The sequence below is a fragment of the Agelaius phoeniceus genome, chromosome 6, assembly GCF_051311805.1.
Source record: "Agelaius phoeniceus isolate bAgePho1 chromosome 6, bAgePho1.hap1, whole genome shotgun sequence".
Taxonomy (NCBI): Eukaryota; Metazoa; Chordata; class Aves; order Passeriformes; family Icteridae; genus Agelaius; species Agelaius phoeniceus.
Window position 1 is genome coordinate 26,913,481 of NC_135270.1, and position 23,168 is coordinate 26,936,648.

The 23,168-nt window shown below is 43.4% G+C and overlaps 1 protein-coding gene across 3 annotated transcripts in view; it reads left to right on the plus strand.

Annotated features, from left to right (window-relative positions):
• Nucleotides 1-23,168, plus strand: part of TYRO3 (TYRO3 protein tyrosine kinase) — a 41,958-nt gene that overhangs the window by 10,917 nt on the left and 7,873 nt on the right. For all 3 annotated transcript variants that reach the window (XM_054634778.2, XM_077180176.1, XM_077180177.1), the window contains 12 exons: nucleotides 2,470-2,556; nucleotides 6,500-6,615; nucleotides 9,454-9,631; nucleotides 10,093-10,235; nucleotides 11,520-11,664; nucleotides 15,810-15,939; nucleotides 16,763-16,863; nucleotides 17,814-17,909; nucleotides 19,613-19,693; nucleotides 21,337-21,429; nucleotides 22,145-22,266; nucleotides 22,608-22,717. In XM_054634778.2, coding sequence (XP_054490753.1) covers nucleotides 2,470-2,556; nucleotides 6,500-6,615; nucleotides 9,454-9,631; nucleotides 10,093-10,235; nucleotides 11,520-11,664; nucleotides 15,810-15,939; nucleotides 16,763-16,863; nucleotides 17,814-17,909; nucleotides 19,613-19,693; nucleotides 21,337-21,429; nucleotides 22,145-22,266; nucleotides 22,608-22,717 — 1,402 coding nt within the window. The remainder of the gene's footprint in view (nucleotides 1-2,469; nucleotides 2,557-6,499; nucleotides 6,616-9,453; nucleotides 9,632-10,092; nucleotides 10,236-11,519; nucleotides 11,665-15,809; nucleotides 15,940-16,762; nucleotides 16,864-17,813; nucleotides 17,910-19,612; nucleotides 19,694-21,336; nucleotides 21,430-22,144; nucleotides 22,267-22,607; nucleotides 22,718-23,168) is intronic.

Here is a 23,168-nt window from a genome sequence, read left to right on the forward strand (position 1 = left end):
GTGTGTTTGCTGCTGGCTTGAGGCACACAGGCTCTTACAGAGTTTGGGTGGGCCTGGCACTCTTGTTGAAGATGCTGTTGAACAGATGATGCATTAGGTGCCTCTTGTTCCACCTCATGGAGGGTGTTCATGGTTATATGAAGTGACTCTGTTGGTGCCATTTCTCTTGGAACTCTCCAAGCATTCACATGTAGCAGATGCCATCCCCTCCTTCTGTGCATAGCCCTGCTTTCCCCTCTCTTACCCATCCCGATCTCTGTTCTTGCAGGCTTGCTGGATGCTTTTATCATTAAAATCTGAGTGCCTCATGTAATTGATACTTCAAGAGTGATTGTATGAGTGCTGAAATGGGCTGGTTGATACCAAGGTTTGCCCCAGAGCAAAACTTTCCCCAGCAGAGTCAGCAGAAAAACTCAGGAGCCAGTAGGTGTTAGGGCCTCTTTTCAGACCACTTTCAGAAAAAGGTGATGTTTCTCTACCTAGAACTGACTGCAGCTATTCTTGCAGTTACCTCTTAAAAGTAACTCCCTTGTAGTTAGTTGTCCAATAGCCTTGTGTTATGTTTTCTCTTTGCTGCTGTTTTATTATTCTCAACTCCCCTGACCCAAAGTTTAACTAGTTATTTAGAAAGAAAAGGTTTTACAACTAGGAGTTGTCTCTGGGGCCTCTTTATCAGTGTTAATACAGTTACACCCAGGGTGAGTTTTTGTATGTCTTTGACCATCCTTTGAGCTGTCCAGTCCTATTCAGGCTTTCCTTAGAACCTTTTTTATTCACAAATCGAAACATGATTTGTGATTTGAAATGGTTTTAATGATCTGCTCCCTCTCTTAGGTAGCCACCAATGCTGTTCTAAGTTGGAAATGAAAACTGCTCCCTTATGATATAATTTGCCTGTTGAAATGGAAACTGAAAAGATGGATAGTCAAGAGGAGAAAGACAATAAAAAAATAAGTCACCCCTCCTCCACTAACTCATCCCACAGTGTCTCACAAAATATCTGTTGTTGGGGGGCAGTGGCTTGGAAGCCTGAAAAAGACATCTACTCCTAGTGATTCTCCAAATGAATTGCTATTTTATTTATTAAGTGTCTTCAGCACCTTTATTTGCTTCCAGTGTTCTTTGGGATGCCCCTTGGGCACACCCTCTTTCATTGCACTTTGGGGTGTCCCTTGGGCATATCTTGTCTTTGCAACTTGAAACATTAGCAGGACACAATCTGCATGGCTGGATTACCAAAGCATGTCAAAAGAGGCAGTTGGTAAGAAAACAGGCATTGCACTCTGAAGAAAATAATAACAAAATACTTGGCTAGAAAGCAAGCGTTTAGAAGGTTCAGCAATGTTGTATTTGGAAAGCAGTGCTGGCGTGGTGTTAGGGAACATGCAGTTCCTGGTTTGTGGTGTATTTTGTATTTTCCTCAGGGCAGGGCTGTGTTAGGTTCTGTCTTGGGACAGGCCTACCACCTCAGGTGCTGCTCTGCTGTGCTGTCTGGCCTTCAGCCTGTTGGCAGCCTCTTCCTGTGGTTCACAGGGATGAGAATAGCACTCCCTGCTCTCTCCCATTTCACCTTCTTTGCAATGCTGTTAGTCTAAGGCTTGGGAGACGAGTCAAAGGTCAGAGACACTGTGCAAGCTGCTCTGTGAAGCTCCAAAATGATTTTCCTTCCTAAATTGTATGCCCACAATGAGCCAATCTTTAACTTTTCTCAGAGTCTTTTAAGGCAACTGAGGGCCAAGCCACGTGACAATAGCTGCTGGACACAGTTCTCCAGGCAGCCTTGCAAATCTATCTCAATTCTGATATATTTGCAATATCTATGTGTGTCCTGGGACAGCCAGACATTGTGCCATGATGCCATGGGATGGATGGATGGGTGCTCACAGAAGACATTCTGACTTGTATCACCCCTGGAAAGTGTTTCAGTGCTGATGCAGTAGCATTTAACTCCCACTTCCTTTGTGTGTCTTCAGAAGTCTGATGCAAGGTGAGGGACAGGTGGGCATTGACTAGAAAAAGGCAGCATCTGATTGAAGGTTTTCCTGGGCTTATAGCCCAGTTGGAAGATGAATGTTGCTCAAGTGTAGGCTGAGACCCAAAGCATGGGCTTTGTGTGAGCTCACAGTTCAGCACAATCCTTGCTCCAAAGATGCTCACCAGAATGTGAGAAGCAGACATCTATTACCTGAGCACTATGAGCTGCTGTCCTGACAGATTGTTCCTTCCTTTTCAGTGCTTTCTGACACTTCTGTGAAAGCTTTTTTGCATTTCCACACTCCCTCCATTAAAAATGTGTTTAGCACATTAGTTACATTGAAATCTGCATGCCTTTGATTGGCACCCAGCTCACCCCTCCAACTGCCTGTACAACTTGAGCTGGATGTCACAAATAACTGAAATTCTGCTGAAGGTTGAAGCTGGATTATATAGCTATTTGTGTTTCCTTTCCTTTTCTTGGCTGTTCTCCAGGTATTAATCAAAGCACAGTTTTCTCCTGCGAAGCTCACAACGTAAAGGGATTGTCTTCATCTCGGACTGCCACTGTTCAAATTAAAGGTGAGAGACTGGGTGCCAGAGACTGGGCAAGGGCCTCAGATTTGCTCTCTGGGGAGGGAAAGTAGAGCTCCTTAATGCAAGGAGGTGCCTCAAGGCTGCCAGCACTGGCTGGAGCTCTCAGCAGTCGAAACAATGCGTTGTGTTCTAACAGCAGTTCCCACTTCCTATGCAGGGCCGTATCCCAGGCTGTTGAAAATAATCCACATCTGATTCAGGAGTGGAAATGTGATGTCAAATGACAGCTTTTCCTTGAAAAGAAGAGAGCTAGGGCGATTAAGTTGTTTGTGAGAGATGAAGCTGTTATAAATTTGTAGCAGGGAAGTCTTTCCCTCTTGGGAATAGATGGGTCTTGTTAGAGCTAAAGAGGCCATTACTTCTGCTTGCTTTTATTAGCATCACATTAAATACTGAAAAAAGTCAAGAAAGGTGATCACCAGTGGCCAGTAAGGTCTGCTCATCCACACTGGGTTTATAAATTTTATTTTTGAAATTCTTTGCTCTTTAGAAGCTCATTGAAAACAAATAATTCCTAGCCTGTGCATGACCAGTTGCCATTTGGAAGTCTCCAGGCTGATGTGACATTTCCTCTGTTCCTCCAGGTAACTGAAACAGGGATAATCAGAGCAATCAGCTCTTCCCCTCTTCTTCACGTTGAGATGCTTCTGCATTTGAATTTTTAGTCATGCTTTAATGTACTTTTAATTACGTGATCATCAGTTCCAGGAGAGGCATGGCACAAAAATAATTTGTTCCAAGTGGTAGCTTATTGCTCAGCACAGATACAAGCAATCCTTTATGTACTGTAGTTGTAGTAGCTCATGTTCATTAAAGGACAGATCGAAATCCAGCTGTAACCTACTGCTCCTGGAGTGTGTTTTTGTTCAGGACGTTGTGGTTACTGCTATGCCAAGAATGCAGTACGTTGCACTAGTAAGATTTATAACTTAATTTAAAACCATTTGGAGATGTTGCCTTAAAGGCTTGTCTACACAGCGCAGTTAGTTATTGTAGAATATATCTTCTATGGATATTTTATCCTGGGATAGAATTTAGTTCACAAAGCTATTACACTTTAAAAAATCTTGTCAAGCCATAAATTGAAAAAAAAATTCGCATAAACAAGCTTTTGAAGTTTTTAATGTTAATACAGATTATTATTTTTTTAACCATTAATAAGATGAAGAGGTAAAGACCTCAGAACTCTCTCATTTCCCAGCAATTATGCTTAGCTGAAAAGTGTTCCTCAGGGATCATCAACTAATGAATCCACACAGCCTATTTAGGGGGGACATATTGCCATCACACACTTGGGTCACACACACATGTTCTAGAGCTGAGAAAGAGCAAGCTTAAGTCACTCAGCTAACATTGCACCGGATGTGGCATGTCCCAGAGACAAAAATTCAGGTTTTGAATAGCAAGTCCAGTGCTGTAGTCATAAAAGTTATGTCTGTAGTTATGTCATGGATATGTCTAAAGAAGTAGTTATAAATTTACCTAAGTGACGAGGCTTTTCTAAATAGAAAAGCTTCGAAGATCTAGTATAGCCCTATTAAAATTAAAGCAAAGCTCCTACACAGCAGAAATAGGGCAGGCCCAAATAATGTTTATTTAGTTCTTGGTCCTATGAACATGCAGAATTCAATGAAGTTACTTCTGGATGTAGTTGTCTGCACATGCATGTTCAAGGCCTTCCTCTCTTACACAAACCCATCTGCTGATGAGGATTCTCTACATCTTTCTACAATTTATTAAACAATTAGTTTCTTCTGTGTTTCCAGAGGCAAATATTTTTGCTAGGACATTGACAAACTGTTAACATCTCTTCCTATCTGCTCCTGTTGTTGTTCATTATCTATTCTCTGTAGTGCCCACAATGTGCTGGGTGTACTCCAAGCAGAAAATTACTGTTATTGTAGCCCACGGTCCCCAGCCATTACAAAGCCCCATTGTTCAGCCACTCTCTAAGCACAGAGGAAGCTAACTCTCTTATGTTAACACTCAAGGTCCTGTTTTCTGACAGGCTTTTCTCCCCTTTATGTGTGCAGCTAACACTTTTAGGGTTGTATCCCGTGTTTCAGAGCACAACAGGAAACAGCCGCCCACAGTTTTTTCCCAAGAGATGAGGGGACAATGCATCTGGCCCTTGCTTGCAGTTAGGGGAAGGTGCTAGCAAGCCAGCCCTCCTCAGCCACTGTCTCCTTCACACAGGGAGTGTGTTAACAGTTGATTCTTCTCACTGGTGGCACAGCACATACCTCCTTTGGGCCTGCCATCCTGCATTGAAAAGTACACGTTGCTAAACCCAAAAGTTACAGGTGTGTCTGCAAAAACTTGAGTTATGGACAATGTTTCAGCAATACCCAGTAAGCAGGAGAAGCAGAATTTTTTCCCCTTAAAGACCTTACAGACCTGAACACAAAACATCAAAAGAGAATGAAACAAAGATGCAGGAAAGTCTTAAGTTAACTAACTAATAACTCATTGACCAGCTTCCATCCTAGACCCTTGATCTGCTGCTCCACCTCCCCACCCACACACCCTGTTCTTATCTAGGTGCCACGTTCTGCCCTGGGTCCTGGTAACTGGTTAACCAGAAAACAAAGGCTTTTTAGGGTTAATCTGTGTCACCATCTATTCGTCTCCTCCAGGCCCTCTGCAGAGACCTCAGTGTTTGGGCTCTGCATTTCTCTTGCAAGACGGCCCTGTGGATATGCTGAATGCAGCAGTATTGTGGTTGTCCTTGGTGCAGTGAAATACAAAAGTGCTCTGGCAGGGTAGAAGATGCAGCTGGAGAAATCCTGGCTTGCAATTGCTTTTGTATTGCTGCTTTCTGATGGATACAACTCAGGAGGCATGGAAAATTCAATCTGCAGGCAGAGCCTTGTCCTGAGGATGGGTTCCTGAAAGAGGACTCCTGAGGTGTACAATTTGTTTGAGGTGCTGCAGGAAAACTCTTACAAGCATCAGCGTACAATTTTTTAAATTGAGAAGAAGGTCAGGGGAGAGGTTAGTTTTCATGAAGCTGCTAATTTTGTCAGGAGTGAAGTGCCAGAATGAAAACTCAGAGGTGAAAAAGAGATGGTGACCGGAATGATAGGAATTAACTATGTGGAATTGCAGTGAGAGGAAAGGAGAAGTCAAAGGGAAGCATCAAAGATCCTAAAAGGAAGCCAAGCAGTTTGGTGCTGTGCTGTGGTGGTTCGAAGCATGAGCATCTGATTAACTGTCCAGTCTTGGAATCCTGATTTTGTTCCTGGCCCTGCCCTTAATTTGTGGAGTGGTATCAGCCATGTGTGGCAGTGTGACAGACACTCCCCTTGGCTTGAATTTCCCCTCTGTAAAACAGAGTTTATTCATCCCAAGCCTGAGGAGGCAGTTTTCAATCCAGGCTCTGTCCCAAGGTGTTTAGGTGGGAGTTTGCAGTGGACACCTGGAGGCAGCACAAAGAGGTCTACTGCAAATCAAGCTCCAGGGTATTCAGGTCACTACAGCAAGCCACCCTCCACCTGGTGCTGGCAGAGCTGGTGTCAAAGGCTGGACTGAGAACCCGAGGTGGGATTTTAAAGCCCTGATTTAGTTCACAATGTGGGCCCACAGGCAGCTGTGTGCAGGGCTGAGTCATGCCCTGCAATGGAGGGGGAAGGGAAGAGACCTGAGTAGCAAAGGTGCAAACATCACACACTGGCATTGCTATCAAAGAGATCAACCACTGCCTGTATGCACCTATAGACAGTGATGAATGGCTGACAATAGCTTGTCCAATGTTAAAATAATAGTTTCATTCACAACAATTCAGGGACACTCTCTGAAGATGTGGTATTTTACCACATTTCTGTTAGTGATTTCATTGCATAATTTTTAGCCTCAAGCCTCTTCCATTTCCACGTGAATACCTGCTCGGTTCTGTGTACACTGAAAGGTCTCTTTGTTTGTTTTCTAGCCATGCCTCTCCCGCCTCTCAATGTAACTGTAAGCCAAGTCACCAGCAGCAATGCCAGCGTGGTCTGGGTGCCAGGATTTGATGGCCGTGCACCTCTCCATTCTTGCACTCTTCAGGTATGGCCTCTCTGCCTTGTGCCCTGCCCTGCATAAATAATTGGACTCTTCTAAGCCACATTTCCTGGGCTATCATTTGCTCTCCCAATCTTTTAGCCGTGTTCCTATTCTTACTTCATAGCCTTAAAACATAAAAACTTAACAGGAGGCAACTCATAGGTGCCAAAGAGCAGGTCATGAACTTCATGCTCAAAAGTTAAGTGTTAAGGACTGGCCACATTCTCCTGGCCAGCAGCTTATCAGGTGCTTCGTGACAGCTGCTCCACAGAGGTTATTACACTGCAGCACACATGAAGCACACAGCACTCTGTGGGAAGTGCCCTGGAGCAGCTGTGGCTGCAGGGTGCCCACCCTTCCTGCAAGGAGCAGTGGCCCATGGTAGCTTGTTCCAGGGCAGGTGCCTGTGAGTCCCATGCCAAATCAGGCCTGTGCTGTGGGATGCCAGAAGAAGTGCAGGAATTTGGACATACCAATGAATCCAAGGGATAAGGAGCTTGCAGAGTATAGGATGTGGTACAGGAAAGGGAGGAATGATGGAAGCAGAAGGCAGATTGGGTTTTTTGATACAAGATCAGGCCTATTTGCATGTTTCAGAGCAAATTTAAGCCCTGTCTCTAAATTTTGATTGGTTTTCCATTGCCAAAGACAAGTTCTTCCCAGAAAATCAAGCTTGATACTATTCTATAGCTCTACTAGGTGCAGAGTACTCCACATCTGTGAAAAACTGGTCTGCTCCTTGAAGTTCCTGAGAACAATAGTATGTGTCCAACCTCAGGCAGACTTAGTTTCTATCATTGCATACTTAGCTGTAGAATCAGATCAAAGAGCAGGTAGCCCAGTGAGAAAATAAATGGTGATACCCAAAGCAGGCTGTGCAAACACGGCTAGGCACATTCCCCATGGATTTATTTGCTAGGCCCCTATGCTTTCCCTACCTGATTACAGCAGCCTTATGAGCTGGAGTGGAATTTCTATGCAATGTTGCCAACTATGCAGAGGAGGATTATAAACTTAAGGTATGCTGGAAGCAGTCTAGCTAATTTACTTGTAGTCCTCTTTTTATTTGAGGGGAAAACAGAGGTTTCATGCTCTGATGTTTATGATATTTCAGAAGTAAAGGAAATAATAATTTAGTTTCAACTCACTGGCAGAAAGAATTCCTGAATGCAGCTGGCCCTGGTTTGTGGGTTTTGTTGCTATTTCTGTTCTTTTTTGCAGTTGAAAATACTTTTCTTCCTCTGTTTTACAATGTCAGTTATCTCGAGCTGGAACAGCCTATTCTCTCTGGCTTGCATGCTGCAATGCTAATCATTCTGGGGTTTAAGTTCTCCCTCACTTTTGGCAGGGGCAGGGGTGGGGGATGGGACATGTGGAAAAGAGGTTGAATCAGAGCAGCCCAGTTTCTGTCAACTCAGCAGTCTCTCACCCCTTTTCTAAGCCTTTTCTGTTCTATTTGGGGAGGACGGAGTTCCTGCATTTGAGTCTGGGAGCTGGATAACTTGGCAATGACCCTGCACTGTCAGAAAACTGTGCTTCCTCTGACTCCCACATTGAGAGATTCTGTGTGAGGCATTGACCTACATTTCCATGTGAAAATGCACATGTTCCTGGCTCCTCATGATTGCACTTCTGCTGGGAGTCTCCCAGAAAGAGAAGGGGGATTGGAAGTTTGCTGTGCTGTTCTGGCACTCGGGCATTGCAGCGGGTGCCCCAGGAGCACCGTGTTCAGACAAGCAGATTGCTTCTGGGGACAGGGCAGGGAATGGCAGTGTTTTCTGACTGCTAACACAAGCCAAGTTCCAGGGTGTGAAAGGGGCAGATGCACTACCACCAGCTCTTGGGAGTGTTGAACAGAAATACATCATCTAGCAGACAGGGTTTAACAAAATAGTTGTCTTGTTTTTTCCGTGCTGCGGGTGACAGTGATAATGACAACAATATGCTTTTCTGTCAGGAAACTTGAGATTCTTCCTTTCTACCAGCCAAATAAACCAGTGTGCCAAAAGTGTATGTGAGAGTGAGCAGAAGGGCAGTGAGAAAGGAAGAAAGGCTGCCATATAAAATACATAAAGTCCAAATGACTTTTTCACTTTTGTCAGTACATCTTGCTTTTACTCTCTGCTTTGCTATTTTGCATGCACTTGAAGCGAAAGTCTGAGCCTGGGAGCTATGCAGTGATTTCTGCTATTGTTAGTACAAAAGTAGGAGCATTCGCTCTGTCTGTGCATTAAAAGCACACAGTGATATCAGATTTAAATTAACATTCATGCTGCTTTAAAGCTATGATTTGGAAACAAGAAAAAGAAAGATGTTGGAGTGGTAAGAAGTTTTTTTCCAGTTTAATTTGAAACAAGTTAGTTGAACCAAGTTACATATGTCTACCATACCTCTCATCCACTACAAAATTGAAAATATACAAACTTCTGGAAAAAAGAGTTGAGCAAAAGGTGACAGTAGGCAACAGGAAAGTTGCTCTACTGGTTTTCATTGCCCAGATTTAAACAAGCCTCAGAAGCTGGCTGCTACTACTCAAAGTGACAAGCATATTTAGTTTTCTTTAAAGGAATAATAATCAACTGTAGAAAGTGTAACATAGGGAAGGAAATGTTTTAAAATATGGAACCAAATTTTCATCTGGTGGAAAATTTCTGTACTGCCCAAATGATGTCACTTCATGATTCTTAGTTTGACAAGTCCCATTTCAGTATTTTAAGCACTACTGGTGCTGTATCTATTCTTACACATTCCTAAATTGACAATTAAATGAATTCTTATCCATGTGGACATGTTAGTCATATTGTTTATGGTAACAGTCATCTCATTTCACTCTTGGCACAGGTAGCTGAGTCACCAGATGGCCAGGAGGTGTCCACTGAAGTCACCCCAGTGCCGCCCTTCTCGTACACCGTGCAAGGCCTGAAGCATTCCACCAACTACAGCGTCCGTGTGCAGTGCAGCAATGAGATGGGCAGCTCCCCTTTCACTGACAGGGTTTATTTCCAGACCCTGGAGCTTGGTAAGAAACAGCAGACAAGAACAGGACAGCAGTTCTGAACCTGAAAAAGAGACGATTATAAATGTCATTAACTCCTTGCTGCTTCTGCAGTATGGGAAACATTATGCTGTTAGATTGCTCATCCATTCCAAGGGTCTCCCAGAGCAAACAATAATACACAGTCACATGTGGTTAGCAGCAACGATGCGTAATACAGGGCTTTACCCAGCCATGGAGTTTCTGCATGCTGGTCCCATTAGCTCTGTGAGATCCGTGGGATCTTGAGAGAAATGAGAGGTGCTGACCTGTCTTCTCCACTTGAAACCACACACAGAGTGCTGGTGGTTTGCAGAAGTTGTTCTCTCTCCTCACACCCTCTCTTTTCTGGATGATCTCAGGAAAGAGGGTGAAACTGCCATTTTCAGTGTGGATGGTGCCTTATTTTCCTGCACAAGTGATGGTGTTCTGTTCTCTGCTTTCAGCTCCAAACAGCACCCCTCAAAATATCCACGTTATTCAGAGAGATCCTGGTCTAATTTTGGAGTGGGAAGGTGTGGCTCCAGATGTGCTGAAAGAAAATGTCCTGGGATACAGACTGGAATGGATTCAGGATAATGTAACTCAGGTAACAGATTGAGAAATTACTGAGCCATTGAACACAGAATTACAGAAGGTTTGTACTAAATTTTCTAGACATTAAGGTCCCTCATCCATACCAGGGGATTAGATTACTGACATTGCTTTTGTGTAAATGGATGTATTCTGACATTAGGGAATGCCCCACTATTTGACTTCAAGATATAGGACCATTTCCCCCTTCCTGGAGTATTCAGAATTCCTTCACTTGAATATTCATCTGCAGACAGACCAGTTCTCTGCCATTCCTTGCACAAGCAGGACAACATAGAGAGAATCCACTTTGTCGGTCTCTGCCTCTTTCTGGGCTGTCCAGCTCAGACAGTACAGGATGTGGGCTTTCTGTCTCCTGTGACTGGGCCTTGGCTTTCCAAATCCTAGCAGCAAAGGTGTATTTAACAAGTGAATGAGTTGTGCTGTAAATCACAGAAAGAAGGTTGTGGATTCTTTAGCTTCATTTATAATACTTAGGGAGTTGAAAGGACCCTGACAGGGTAGAAGGCCTTTCATTTATTTGTTGGCATTGACCTTTCCCAGGTATCTATCAGCCTTTGAAGTTCACAGCATTTCTTATGGTTTCTAACTTCCTAATAGGTGTTTACCCAGTGCTTATTAATGAAGAGCAAGCCTGTAGTAGTAGACAGCTAGAGGGAAAAAAGAATTATTTCCTGTTTTGTATGACCCATTTCACACTAGGTCAGCGTCATTGACTTTGAGTGATGGTATTTTGAGTTCTCATTGAATTTGCTCTGTGTCAGTGGTGGCAGCCAAATGTTCATGGGTCTGCTGTATGAAGAAGGTCCATAAAGCTACTGAAAATATGTTGACCTTGACATTGTGAGTGAAAATCAGGGCTGAAATTCAGAAGCCATTCAGGATTTGGTCAGCAAGTTAAAACAGACAGACAGATTCCTCCCTTGGATTAAAACCACCAGATGCTTTACAGTAAACCACAAGAAGGAGGTATATCTTTTAATAGCAGAAAAACCCATATTTCTATAGCAACGTGCATGGGAGGACTTCAAAGGAAGAAATTATTAAACCTCCTATCTCCCTTATGCCTTGGGAAACTATTAGCAATTTTTGGGAAGAGAAACCCAAGACAACAGCCCAAATCTTAGGCAAAACTGAGATAAGGGCCCAGAAGTCACAATTCCCAGCCCTTGTTATAGTGCCAGTGAAGTACATGTTTGGTACTGTTTTGGTTTAAAGGTGAAGTTTTACATTAGATGCCTTTTAAAACAGCTCACTGTTTATTGTCATTTGCACTCAGGGGGAGATGATTGTGCAGGACACAAAAGCCAATCTCTCCATGTGGAATCCTCTCAAAGACCTGATTATCAGGGTGTGTGTGCTGAACTCTGCAGGGTGTGGGCCCTGGAGTGACCTCTTCCTGCTTGAAGCCCAGGAGGTCATGGGTAAGTGTCCACTATTTTCTCCCTTCACTTGGGGAAAAAAGGCAGAAATACTGGGACTGCTGTTTTTTCACAGTCTTTTTCTTTCAGTGCTTATTACTTCCATATGTGGTTATACAACAGCACACTTCATCAAGGAGACTAGAAATTCAATAATCTTCAAAGAGCTGATATAAACAAAACAGCTTCTGGCCTCTACTGTGTCTTCTTAGAACATGGTTTTACTGTGCTTAGTGCAGAGCAGAAGGGCAGACACAAGAGAAAATATGCAAATTAAGGTTTACACAGATTTAAACAAGTAAACGTGGCAGGACTCCTCTAGTACAGATTGTCTTCTTTGATTTAATTTTGTGCCATTCCTGATTAGTTTTAGCGAAGCCTGATGTAAACTGTGGCCACATGGGGGTTCATAATGGTTTTACTGAATGTATAAATATTAAACCAGTTTAGCTGTCTCCATGGAAAAGCTGAGCTACTGGTAGAAGAGGAAGATGATGGTACAGATGCTGTACCATGCAATCTGGACCATGTGGAAGGGTTTGTTAAGAGCAAAGAGCATGCACATGTGGAGTGCACTCCTAGTGCTGAAGGGCAGTTGGGCTCACCTGGGGTGATTTCCTGGTTGCTTGTGTTTCCCAGTGAGTGGGAAATGGCAGGCAGGCTATGAAGTAAGACAGGATGTTATATGGGGAGATGGGTAGAAGGGAGAAGGGAAAAGCTTCTGTTTGTGAAGGAAACTGTAACAGAACTAAGAGGAAAATGTTCCAAATAAAGATACAGATTGGTGATAAGAAGTCATAGAGGTGTGGCCATACAAAAATTCCACATTCACCTGAGGTTTTGTTTCCAAGTGGCCGTGGCAGGACAAGATATCAGTCTCTAATTTCTGATGCTGACCCATCTGCTGCTGCTATCTTCTCACTCTACATGTCTCTGAGGAATCACATGGACATTGATCTCTCCTGATCCCTCCACACTGAGGGATGGCAGGGGGACTCAATAGAGGAGTTCCCAAGCAGGCAGAAGGTTGGGATACAGGTAGAGCAACCAGTAGAGAACTGTATCCTTACTTGCAGTAGTGCATTTAGTGCTGGTTTTAGCATGCACATTACTCAGGTCCTTTGGCAGCCTAGTTCCTGTGACAAAGTCAGCACTGAAGGTCAAGTGTGAGCATGCAGTCACTGTGGGATCAAAGCCCTTAAATTATTTAAAAGAGATTGAAGGGGTGGGAAGGTTCAGAGCTGAACCTACTGAGGTTGGTCACTAGCTCCATCAATTTTTTTCCTCCTATTTTTTGATTGGGTATTTTCTGTGGCACCCAAATACATACAAAAGTATGTGAAAGAATCAGGGTTTCCTTTGGAAAACAGCCATCACTGGAAAACAGCCATCATTCTGTTTTCCCAGAAACCCCAGGGAATGTTTAGGGTTTGCATTTTACAGGAAGCTGGAATGGGGTAATCCTGAAAGCACTATATGTTGTTGCTTGATTGTTTTTATTTACAAACCACTTCAAAAAAAGCAGCATCGGGAGTGGTGCTTGTTTTGGCCAAATGCTGTCTGGAAGCACATGTATTTCTTCACAAGCATAATAGGCTGGAAGTAAAAGTTCACTGTGGAAACACTGACAGGCCTTAAGCAGCAGAGCTGCAGAAAGACTGCAGTTTTGTTTCAGGCCTGGTAGAAAACATAAGTTGCTTCCTTTCCTAAAATAGCAGCCTGGCACTGGTTGCTTTATATGAGAAATGCCAGGGGTGGTTTCTGCCCAGCTCCCAGTGCGGCAATAAGGATGACTAAGCTCATATAAACTTTAAGTCGAATTTGTCATCATAGCAAAGCTAGTGGGAGCTCCACCCTACTTATGCAGAGATCTTGTGTGCTGTTAACAAAGATTGTTTTAATATTTTCAGAAACTTTCTCAGAAGAAACCTCTTTTTTTTCATTGCAGAGCGAGGAACAGAGTGGTGTAATAGCTTTTTCCTATCTGTAATCTTCACAATTGTAGGCAGGAGAAGACTCTTGGATTATGTTCTTTGCACACCTTTGAAATATAAACTTTCTATGAAATAAAAGGGTTCATTGTCCGAGAGCTCCTAAATACTCTTCTAGACTCTTCTAATAATACTGAATTCTCTCTGCCTGGTGCAGTCTTAAGGCACGTGCTGGTTGAAAAAGGGGTTGCAGGAGATGGGAGAGAGAGTTGAAAGAGGAGAGGCAACTTGTGGGCTGCAGCCTCCTCTCAAACTCAGTGACATGAGAGGGAAGCAAGGATGTGTGGGGCAGAGCAGGAGAAGCAGTGAATTTCAACATTCATTTCTATTTCTGACACATTTGCTATAAACTGTGAGATGGGATTCTGATTCCCAGCAGTTTAGAAATGGGGAGAATAATTTAGTTTAGTTTTATTTTCATCCATACTCCTTTTGGAGGGGCTCCCCAGAAGTTAACCTAAATCCCTGCTCTCTCACCAGACAGAGACTAGAAAAATAAGCCAAGAGAGGTTTGTGTCACCACAGGGAGAAGGAAGCCTTATTGTTAGCTATGAGAGAGGACCTTTCTCATCAGTGTTGTTAGCTGTTTCTACCCTGATTGTTAGGCAGAATCAGACCAAATGAATGCCTTGGGAATAGTGGAGAGGGTTGGATGTTTTTTTTCTCTATTTTTTTTTGAGAAAGATAGCTTCTGTTTCTGATCTCTCCCTCCTCATAAACAGCCTTGAAGGCTGGGTTGAAAATTGCAGCAAGAGGGAGTATCATAAGCCCCAGAGCCTGTAAAACCTTCTGGGTGGTAAAAGAAAATGTGAGTCACTGAAGGAGATAAGATGCTGGAAAATAAGTACTAAGGATCTGATAATTTGCTTCAAGTGGAGAAGTCCTAGTCTGCTTCCTCCTTTTGTCTACAATTCTGTGTCCTTAAGCTCTACCTATTTATTAACTAATACTACTTCTTTAAAAACCTGGATGATAAGGCTCCTCAAGGTAGCTGTTAATCAAGCCTCAGGAGCCTCTTGCCTGCCAGGACTCTGCCAGCAAGGGTTGTCTGACTATTTCTCATATGCATCTATGCAGAAATCCATCCAAATTCCAGCCCATGAACCTAACATCTCTTTTAAGAACAGGTTTATTTATACTGTCATGACTTATATCAGGATTACTTACATTATCAAAGATGATACTTCCTTACCTTCAGGTAAAGGGCAGTCAGCTGCTGTGGGTGAACAAGTGAGCATGAAGATGAAGGAGGTGCTCAGGGACCTGGTACCTTTTCTTGTTAGCTCTTAAACAATTTGGAATGAGGGCTATCCTAGATTTTAATAAATCCATTCAAATTCACATTTAATCCTTAGTAATTGTATTTGGAGAAGAAATCTCTCAGGGATTTGGATTAATTTATCATTTTTTGCCAGGCATACATAATATTCTTTTTATTCAGAACTGTATTGCTTATCTTCCTTGCCTGACAGCTTGCTCAGCTTGGCAGTGTCTCCATTTCTTCTGTAGACATTTTGTAGTCAAAAGTATACATATTCTGGAAGCAAATATTCTTTTCTTTGGGGAGAGACATTGAGAAGCTGCAACCACCAAACAATATAGTAAAGTTACAGCTAATACCAAGTCCCTCAGGATGCTTCTCTTTGTAGGAAGGGTTAGAGAAAAAATGTAAATATTTTTAACCATATTGCCATGAGGCAATTGTCCTTCTCTGTTGTGTTTCAAAATGTTGCCTGGCTGACATTCAGGTAGTGCTGTGTTACCTGGTCAAGGTTCTGGTCTGTCTCAAACAGGACAGGGTGAAACCCACACACAGAATGATCATGCTAAGGAACCTTCTTGTCCTGAGGCTCCAGTTTGAAGCGCCCCAGATCATGAGCTGATGTGAAATAATATAATCTGGTGCAGCACCTGTTACATTCTCAAGGCTCAAAGCCAATAGTTTCTGACAACTAGATGGTTCTGCTCTGCCTTTGCTGTGAGAAAGAGCTCGTTTTCCTGATGATTGGCTGAGTACCTGTTTATGCCAAATTCCAGTATACAAAGATCCACCAGGTCCAGCAGCATGGCTTTCCCATTTAAAATCCAAAGGAGAAATTGGTCTGTTTAACATTAGCAGTCTTCTGTTTCCTGACTGGTGTTTTCTCCATCATCTAGGTGGCCAGAGACAGCCTCCTTATGGGACATCCTGGGTTCCTGTGGCACTGGGCATTCTCACAGCTCTGGTCACAGCTGTTGCCCTGGCTCTTATTCTCCTTCGAAAAAGAAGAAAGGAAACTCGGTTTGGGTAAGGGAGTTTGTCCTTGTGCTGGTTAGAGAGATCTCTGCTTTCTCTTCTATTGTGGTTTCTGACTCAATTCTTTTTCAAAAAAGCATTGTGGATGGAGTAGTTTTGGCAGTTTCTTTGAGTAACTGTATTGGTTGGTTTTTTGTTGGAATTTTTTTGGGGGGTTTGTTGTTATTGTTTTTTTCCCATAGTTTTGGGGTGCCTGCCTTTCTTCAAAATGACAGCACCAAAAATACAGTAGAAAAAATATTATGTTAATAGCAATGTCTTATTAGACTATACAAATATAAACTCTATGAAGGTAATTCTTAGCACTGCTGCTTAAGAGAAAAGATCCACAGATGAAATAGCTGTATTCTTATGGTCTGAGCCCTTTATCCCATGCTGGTTTTCAGTCTATCAGCTGACTGTAACTTCCTGACTGCCCAGAACCTCTGGATCCCCAGTAAAGTTTCCTTTTCATCACCTCTGACTCTTGGCTGTGGTTTGCTCCTGACTGCAAACAAGGTTCCCACTCTTTCCAGTCTCCCAGACCTCCCTGTCACAGCAGCATCTCTGTTCCTATGACTCTGCGACCAGCCCCAGCCTGCAGCTTCTCCCAGGTACTTGGGAGGAGTGATTCCCCTGTTTTGGAAAGCTGTAGGTGCATCAGCAAAGCAGCATAAACCCATTGTTTCTTCTCTCCAGATACACCCTCTTTAACAAAACAGTCTGCAGAATTTATATGGCAAGGAGGGAGAAATCATCCATACTGTTCAATGCATCTTTTTAGAATTGAATGGCCTGTGTAATCATGGTCCTGTGTGTCTTTTCTGCCTTCTAGCCACGCCTTTGGCAGTGTGGTTGGCAGAGGGGATCCAGCAGTCCATTTCAGAGCTGCCAGGTCTTTCAACAGGGAGGGCCCAGAGCTCATTGAAGCAACATGTAAGTAAAATGACCTGAGTGATTCTGCCCGGGAAGCTGTGTTCATGCATTTACAATGCTCTTTCTGTTTTCACTGAAACTGATGTTTCTTGATAAAAAATATGGGATTAATGACATTAATACAATGAGGCTTAGACACTGTGAATTGCAGAGGTGAAAGGCCAGAATGGTTATTTCCATACTAATTACATAGCCCTTGCTAATTACAGCTACAGTCATTATGTATATTAATGCAAGACATAAATTCACCACTCCCTTGCACCAGTTTCACAATACAAGGACTCCTTCAACTGGAAGGTAATCCAGTGGTGAGATAAATATGGCTGAACAATATTAGCAGGACTTTTTAAATTCAGTATGCTGAGCTGTGCTACAAGCACGAACCAATTAATCAGTCTTGGAAAGCCAGGAATTAGTAACTTATCAAAGAGGAGATTGAGTTTCAGGAATGGTCAGATGATCCATTAAGGTGATCCATTTCTGTCTCCTGCTTCAGGAAGGGCATGGCTCTCTGTGGCAGCACTGCTTAGCTGGGGTAGGATGATGCTCCAGTCAGTAATTAAAATGGTGCAGCTCCATCAGCTAAAATTAAGTTGTATAAACTAGTGTCTATCAGTGGCCCCTCAGATTGGATTTTGTCTTCTCAGTATTCTTTACATTATTTCTGTATTCCTGTTGTTCTTGGAGTGTTTAAGGGTGGTATTATCACACCCTCTCCCTTTAAGTACTGTAAGTACATTTTCTGATGGTTGAAAGTTACTGGCCACTTGTCTGAGGTGAGGCTAGAGGACATGGAAGGGAATTCTGCCCTTTTCAGGTTTTCCTGTTTACAGTGTGGGAATCAGATTGGAGATGGAGATTAGAACAGATGACTCTTAATGTTTTGACAGAATATTTAAATATCCCTTATTTGATGCTTCATTTGTTTTGTTGTTTGGTTTTTTTTCCAGTGGAGAGTGTAGGGATCAGTGATGAGTTGAAGACAAAACTAAAAGACGTCCTAATCCAAGAACAGCAGTTCACCTTGGGAAGAATGTTGGGCAAGGGTAAGAACCAAAACTGAACAAGGCTTTACATTGAAAATCCCATTTGTGTTATTTTAACTATTGAGTAGGAAGAAGCAATTACAAGCAGCCTGTTTTCTCTCCAGCTTGTAGATGGAAATTTAAATGGAACTATCCCTTCTGCTGGGATAAAACATTTCAGGGCTTTAGCATAACTAAGAGGATATTGGCTAAGCCATTCCTGTAATATGGCTCTACACAATCATGAACTGCAGCCTATGCTCAGCTTTTCAAAGCAGTGTTGATTCACTGGTATGTGAATTTCTTGCAGAAATTTAAACAAAGGAATATTCAATTAACGTTCACCTTTTCCTTTTTCTTTATAAGACTAGTTTTATTGCAGGGTTTTTTGACCCTTTCCCACAGGGAGAATTCTTCCACTCCATCCCTCCTAGAACAAATGTGTTTCTTTCAGAGCAGGAAGATGACCTTCCTGCAGAAGTGGTCTCAGAGGGCTTAACAATGCTAAGTAATCAAACAGCTGTGTCATCTGTTTGTGAGTGTTAGCTCTTGGCCAGTTTCTGGGATCCTACTTCAACCCTCTTGGGCTGCTCCCGTGACAGGTAAACTGAAATTGGCTGCAGAGGGGCCCCAGGGCATGGCCTTGGTGTGGGGATGCCAGCTGGCAAGACCTGGTCTGTGCTGTCAGCCCCACTACCACAACGCCAGGTCACATGTTATAAGATGACATAACTGCATTGTCTTGGGCTCTGCTGACTCTACAGCTCCATAGTATGGGAGCAGCACAAAATACCTTTGTTCCTTCCCATTTTCCTGATTTGTGGTCAGATCCACTGCTCATGGTTTTTGTGAAGTAAGCACATGCCATAGAGTGGTGAAGGACACTGGTGAAAAGCCAGTGGGAAGATAAGGCTTCTGCGGTAGTTGTCCTGAGTGCCATATTTTGCTTCCTTCTTTTCAGTGTCAGAGTTTCTCATACTAATGCACTGTGGGTGGGTTACAAAATTAGGGAGAGCAAATCTAGAGCCAGATCTAATGCAAAGAGGCTGTTAGGCTGTGGTATAAAACCTCTTTAGGCTAAATATTTGAAAGAGGTTTTGGCCTGTTGCATTTCCTCTTAACTCATTAGAGAACACACCTGGGCAAAATACTGCCTTCTGTGAATCAACATATCACTCACACACAAGTAGATACTCTGTTTTCTCTGGTCACCTGTGATTCATAGAAGTAATTCTCTGAGTTTTGTGAGATAAGGCTGACTGTGTCTCAAATGGTTGAGCCCTGGCACTATCACTCAGCTCTGATGGCTGTCAATACTAAGAGCTTCCTCAGCCATCCCATCCACTTGCTGCTCCAGCAAAGAGCCTCCTCTCTGAACAGAACCTCACTCAGACTCATCCCTCATGATTTGGCTTCCCCAGAAATGTCTGCCCAGCCTAAACTCTGTCTCTGCATCATCTGTCTGGTCAGGAATTGCTTTTTTCCCTTCTCATTTTCCTTTGCCTTCTGGACTGCCAGCACAGTGAGCTCTGTCTACTGGTAGTGATATCTCTTCTAGACACACATGTGCTGAAAGCTGCTGTCTGGAACTGCAGAATGAAAAACAGAGCATTTCTTATGGGTACTCAGCTTCTTTGCCAGTGACCCCTGAAGTGAACCTGTTGTGAATCATACTTTCTTCACAAGAAGCTGTTCCCTCACTGCCTACTCTGATAATTTTGCAGGAGAGTTTGGGTCAGTTCGAGAGGCACTACTGAAGCTAGATGATGGCTCTTTCCAGAAAGTGGCAGTGAAGATGCTGAAAGGTATGTGGGAGCAGGGCTACCTGAATTACTCAAGAAAAGAAGCTTGGAAAGATTAAATGTTGTCTGTCCTATTCTCAGCAAATATCCCCTGGTGCTCTTTATTTCTCTCTGAGCTTCCCACTCAGCCACTCTGCCCGTGTTGCCTCCCATCCCTTTCATGTCAGTCTTTTTGTAGTGGAAGCTCTTCAGGAAAGGACCTATACCACCTAGTTGCTTCTACAGCACATAGCACGTGGTGAATGCAACCAAAACCACTCCATCATGTAGCACAGGCAGTTCAGACAGGTCTGCTTTGCCCTGATAATTCAGCAGTGAAAGAACAGTATTCCTGCAAGCACATAGCCTGGAATAAACAGAAGAGTGTCTGGGCTGAATGCACTGACAAGCTAACTCATCTCAGTCAGCACATTTGACTGAGCGTCCCAGCTCCCTTCTGATTTGCCATTTGGTGAGTGTACATAACAAGGGCAACTAACAGGCAGAACTCTGTAACAAGAAAAGCAATTAAGAGATAGGTATAAATCAAAGGAAATGTGCATATATCTGTGTTTATATATGTTAACCTACGTTATTTGATCCCTTTTGCCTGTAAGGCAAAAATTAACTGTGACTGACTGAAAGCAGTCAAACTCACTTATCTCTGGAGCCCAGTTTGCTGTCACAGAATAACAGCTTGTACTAAATACACTTAGTACCATCTAGTGTAACTTGTATCATTTTATCCAGCTTCAACAATAATTCTAATCAGCTTGCAAGCTTTTGTGTAGTCAGAATGTCTCCCTTCAGGCATCTAAGGAACAATCTGTCAGCCTCCAGAGGAACCTTCCTTTCTTCATTGACTGTAAAAAGGGAATCTTCTTTTGTCTTCTGAATTATATTGAAATTACTTGCCTGAAGTAGATAATGTGAACACTCTCCTACAGGTCTGAGTCTGATCTTGCAGCAGGACTGGAGGACTCTTGCTAAATCCAGCAGTAGCAGTGGTGGGAGTAGTCGACTGGGATACTTCTTGATTATATTGATATATTTCCATAAATCTGGAGTCATAGCAATGAGAAATAATTTACTTCAGAATTTTGCTGATGTACATCACTGCTGAATTTGGTCCAAGCTGTCCAGTAGTGTGGTTATTTAAGAAATCTTAGCTCTAGTGCCTTTCAAGGCTCAATCATGCTAAGAGTCATAAAGGCATTTATCTTTCATGGCTTCCTTGTCAGAGATTAATTGGGCCCTGTTGTGCCAGTCACAGGCTCTGCCATCTCCTCAGTTTCAACATTTTCTTTCATTTGCATGACGTCTCCTCTCCCTGACATTTGTAGTTTAGGTTCTTTTACCTAATTAATTCTTACATCTTTAACCCTCACACGGTTTGCACAGCTTCCAAGGAAAGTTCTTACTCAGAAAAGAGCTGCTAACCAGTGGTTCTTTACCAAGAACCAATTTACCAGATGTCCCTGATATGTGCTTACTGCTGCCCATCCCAGGAGAGAGTGTCAGGCTCTGCTTTGTTGTAAAACGGCTTATCTAGCTATAGGTCTGAGAAGATGTGCTGTGCCACAAAGAACAAGCTTTTGACAATCATTATTTGTAATGCACCTTGGAGCCACCTACAAAGAAAGAAAACTCACAGTCCCTTTTTCCAGCTGACATCTTCACCTCTACTGACATTGAGGAGTTCCTGCGAGAGGCTGCCTGCATGAAGGAGTTTGACCACCCTCACGTCACCAAACTGATTGGTAAGGCAGCGCTGCTGCTCATGCCACAGAGCACCCCCTGCTCCTGCATTATCCCACACAGCACCACTCTCCCCAGCAGTGCTGCTGCAGCCTCCTCTGTGCTGCCTGGAATCCTGTGCAGGTCAGCACTGCTCCTTCCTGGGCCCCAGGGGGTTGGAGTGTGTGCAATGCTCCCCACGCCTGCCCTCACACACCAGGAACAGCCATCTCCTATTTAAGCTGGTTCTTTGGCTCTTGCAAATGCATCAGGGAGACTTTGGCTGGCTGAGACGTGTCTGAACTGCTGTGAAATGTGAACAGGTGGGCAGGTAGGCTATAAATAGGAGGATGATTGTGCCTTTCCAAAATACTGAGTAAGAAGCAAGACATTCATGGGTAGACATTTTGGAATGCAGGTATTTTCCATAATGTGGAGATTGCTCTGCAGAGCCTGGGGTTGGGGCTGTCTGGTCTGGAGTGATCCTAGAAGCATTTATAGTTGGTTCTGCAAGAAGAGCTGAGAGGTTCTAGGCTCTCAGTACAGCCTCTGAAGCAAACAGGGTTAGAGGCATCTTACCACCTGGCATAAAGTCACAGAAGCTTGGAGCATGGAATCTACCCACCAAAACTGCACATTTTCCTCCAGATCTGTAAGAGGAAGGCACAGCAGCCTGTAAGATGCCTCCTGGGAATAATCTATTTGCTAACACCCCTTTCCTGTGTGTGTCCTCACCAGGAGTCAGCCTACGAAGCCGTCCCAAGGGCCGTCTCCCAATTCCCATGGTGATCCTGCCCTTCATGAAGCATGGAGACCTCCATGCTTTTCTGCTGATGTCAAGGATTGGGGAAAACCCATTTGTAAGTCTGTCCTACTGTAGAATTCCTTCTGGGGTGTTAGGGGTTTTCAGAGAATGTATTTGGAGCAGCTCAGAATTGTGTCCCAAAGGCACTTGCAGGTGATTGGATTTTAATACTAGAGGAAGTTGTGAGATGTGATCTTAAAGTATTTCATTCCATGCATGCTGGGGACCAGCTCCTCCATCCCATCCCATCCCATCCCATCCCATCCCATCCCATCCCATCCCCTCCCCTCCCTGTATTCCCCACCCCTGCTCTGTAAAGTGGCAACAAACCTTGCAATTTTGTCATATGTGCTTGCAAGCCTTTGGGAATAGAACCTAAACTGTTATTTCTTACAGAACTTGCCTGTTCAGACACTCCTCAAGTTCATGATTGACATTGCCAGCGGGATGGAGTACTTAAGCTCAAAAAATTTCATACACAGGGACCTTGCAGCTCGGAACTGCATGTAAGTGATTAATGAGTTTTTAATGAAAAGAAAGATCAGAGTGGGTGAGGGAGGGATAAAAAACCTTTTGCATGACAGAAGTGTCAGGGGTCCTGCCTCAGAATGTTGATCCTTGCATTAAGTGACAACAGACATAGGGGAGCCATAGTCATTGTGGTGGGGTGTGTGGTGGTGCTGCTGGGAGCAGGGAGCAACTCCTAAAGTCCCACTGATCTTTCAAACAGGCCCTTTTTATAATGAACATTTCTATCATTGGTTTGCAGATAGAGTTTCACAGAGCTGATTACAGTATGTGTTTGTAATTAGCCACTCCACTGGTTGTGTGTCAGCAAAGACTATTTGTTCCACAATGTAAAGCAACCAGCAGGAGGGAATGAGTTTGGCTGTGTTAGGAGAAAAGAACTTCCATTGTATGATGAAGTCTGTATTTCTGGTATCTATTTTGAGGACT